General features: G+C 72.7%; 1 protein-coding gene across 1 annotated transcript in view; it reads left to right on the top strand.

Moving 5' to 3' along the window:
* The window catches only part of IRF5 (interferon regulatory factor 5), a 4395-nt gene that overhangs the window by 1822 nt on the left and 2137 nt on the right, over window positions 1-436 (top strand). Inside the window, 2 exon segments of the mRNA XM_017739386.1 lie at window positions 7-156; window positions 191-232. Coding sequence (XP_017594875.1) covers window positions 7-156; window positions 191-232 — 192 coding nt within the window.

Here is a 436-nt window from a genome sequence, read left to right as displayed (position 1 = left end):
GGGCCTCCCCCCCCAGCGCTGCTGCAGGGGGGGGTGGGGGGCACCCATGGGGCCCCTGAGCTGCTCCCCAGTGCCCTCGCTGAGACGGGGCCCCCCCTGGGCCCCCCGGGGCCCTCGTCCTCCTGCCCGGTGGCACCGACAGAGCACCTGATCCCTGACCTGTCCCTGTAACACCCACTGTGCCCTGCAGCTCCAGAAGATGACATCCCTGAGCATCAATGGTGAGTGGAGGGCATTGGGTGGGTCAGGGTGTCGGGGGGTTGGGCTGCACCCCTGACCCCCCTCTCTGCTCCAGACACGCAGCACAGGGGGGACCTGCTGCCCCCCCACCCCTGGTCCACGGAGGAGGCCCCCCCCCTTGCCAGCTGCTGCCCCTCGGGAAGGCCCTTTGGGCCTCCCCCCCCAGCGCTGCTCCAGGGGGAGGTGGGGGGCACCC

Source organism: Corvus brachyrhynchos, unplaced genomic scaffold (assembly GCF_000691975.1).
Source record: "Corvus brachyrhynchos isolate BGI_N302 unplaced genomic scaffold, ASM69197v1 scaffold197, whole genome shotgun sequence".
In the NCBI taxonomy this organism is placed as follows: Eukaryota; Metazoa; Chordata; class Aves; order Passeriformes; family Corvidae; genus Corvus; species Corvus brachyrhynchos.
The sequence above is the reverse complement of the archived record's forward strand: the minus strand, read 5'-3'. Positions and strand labels throughout refer to the sequence as shown.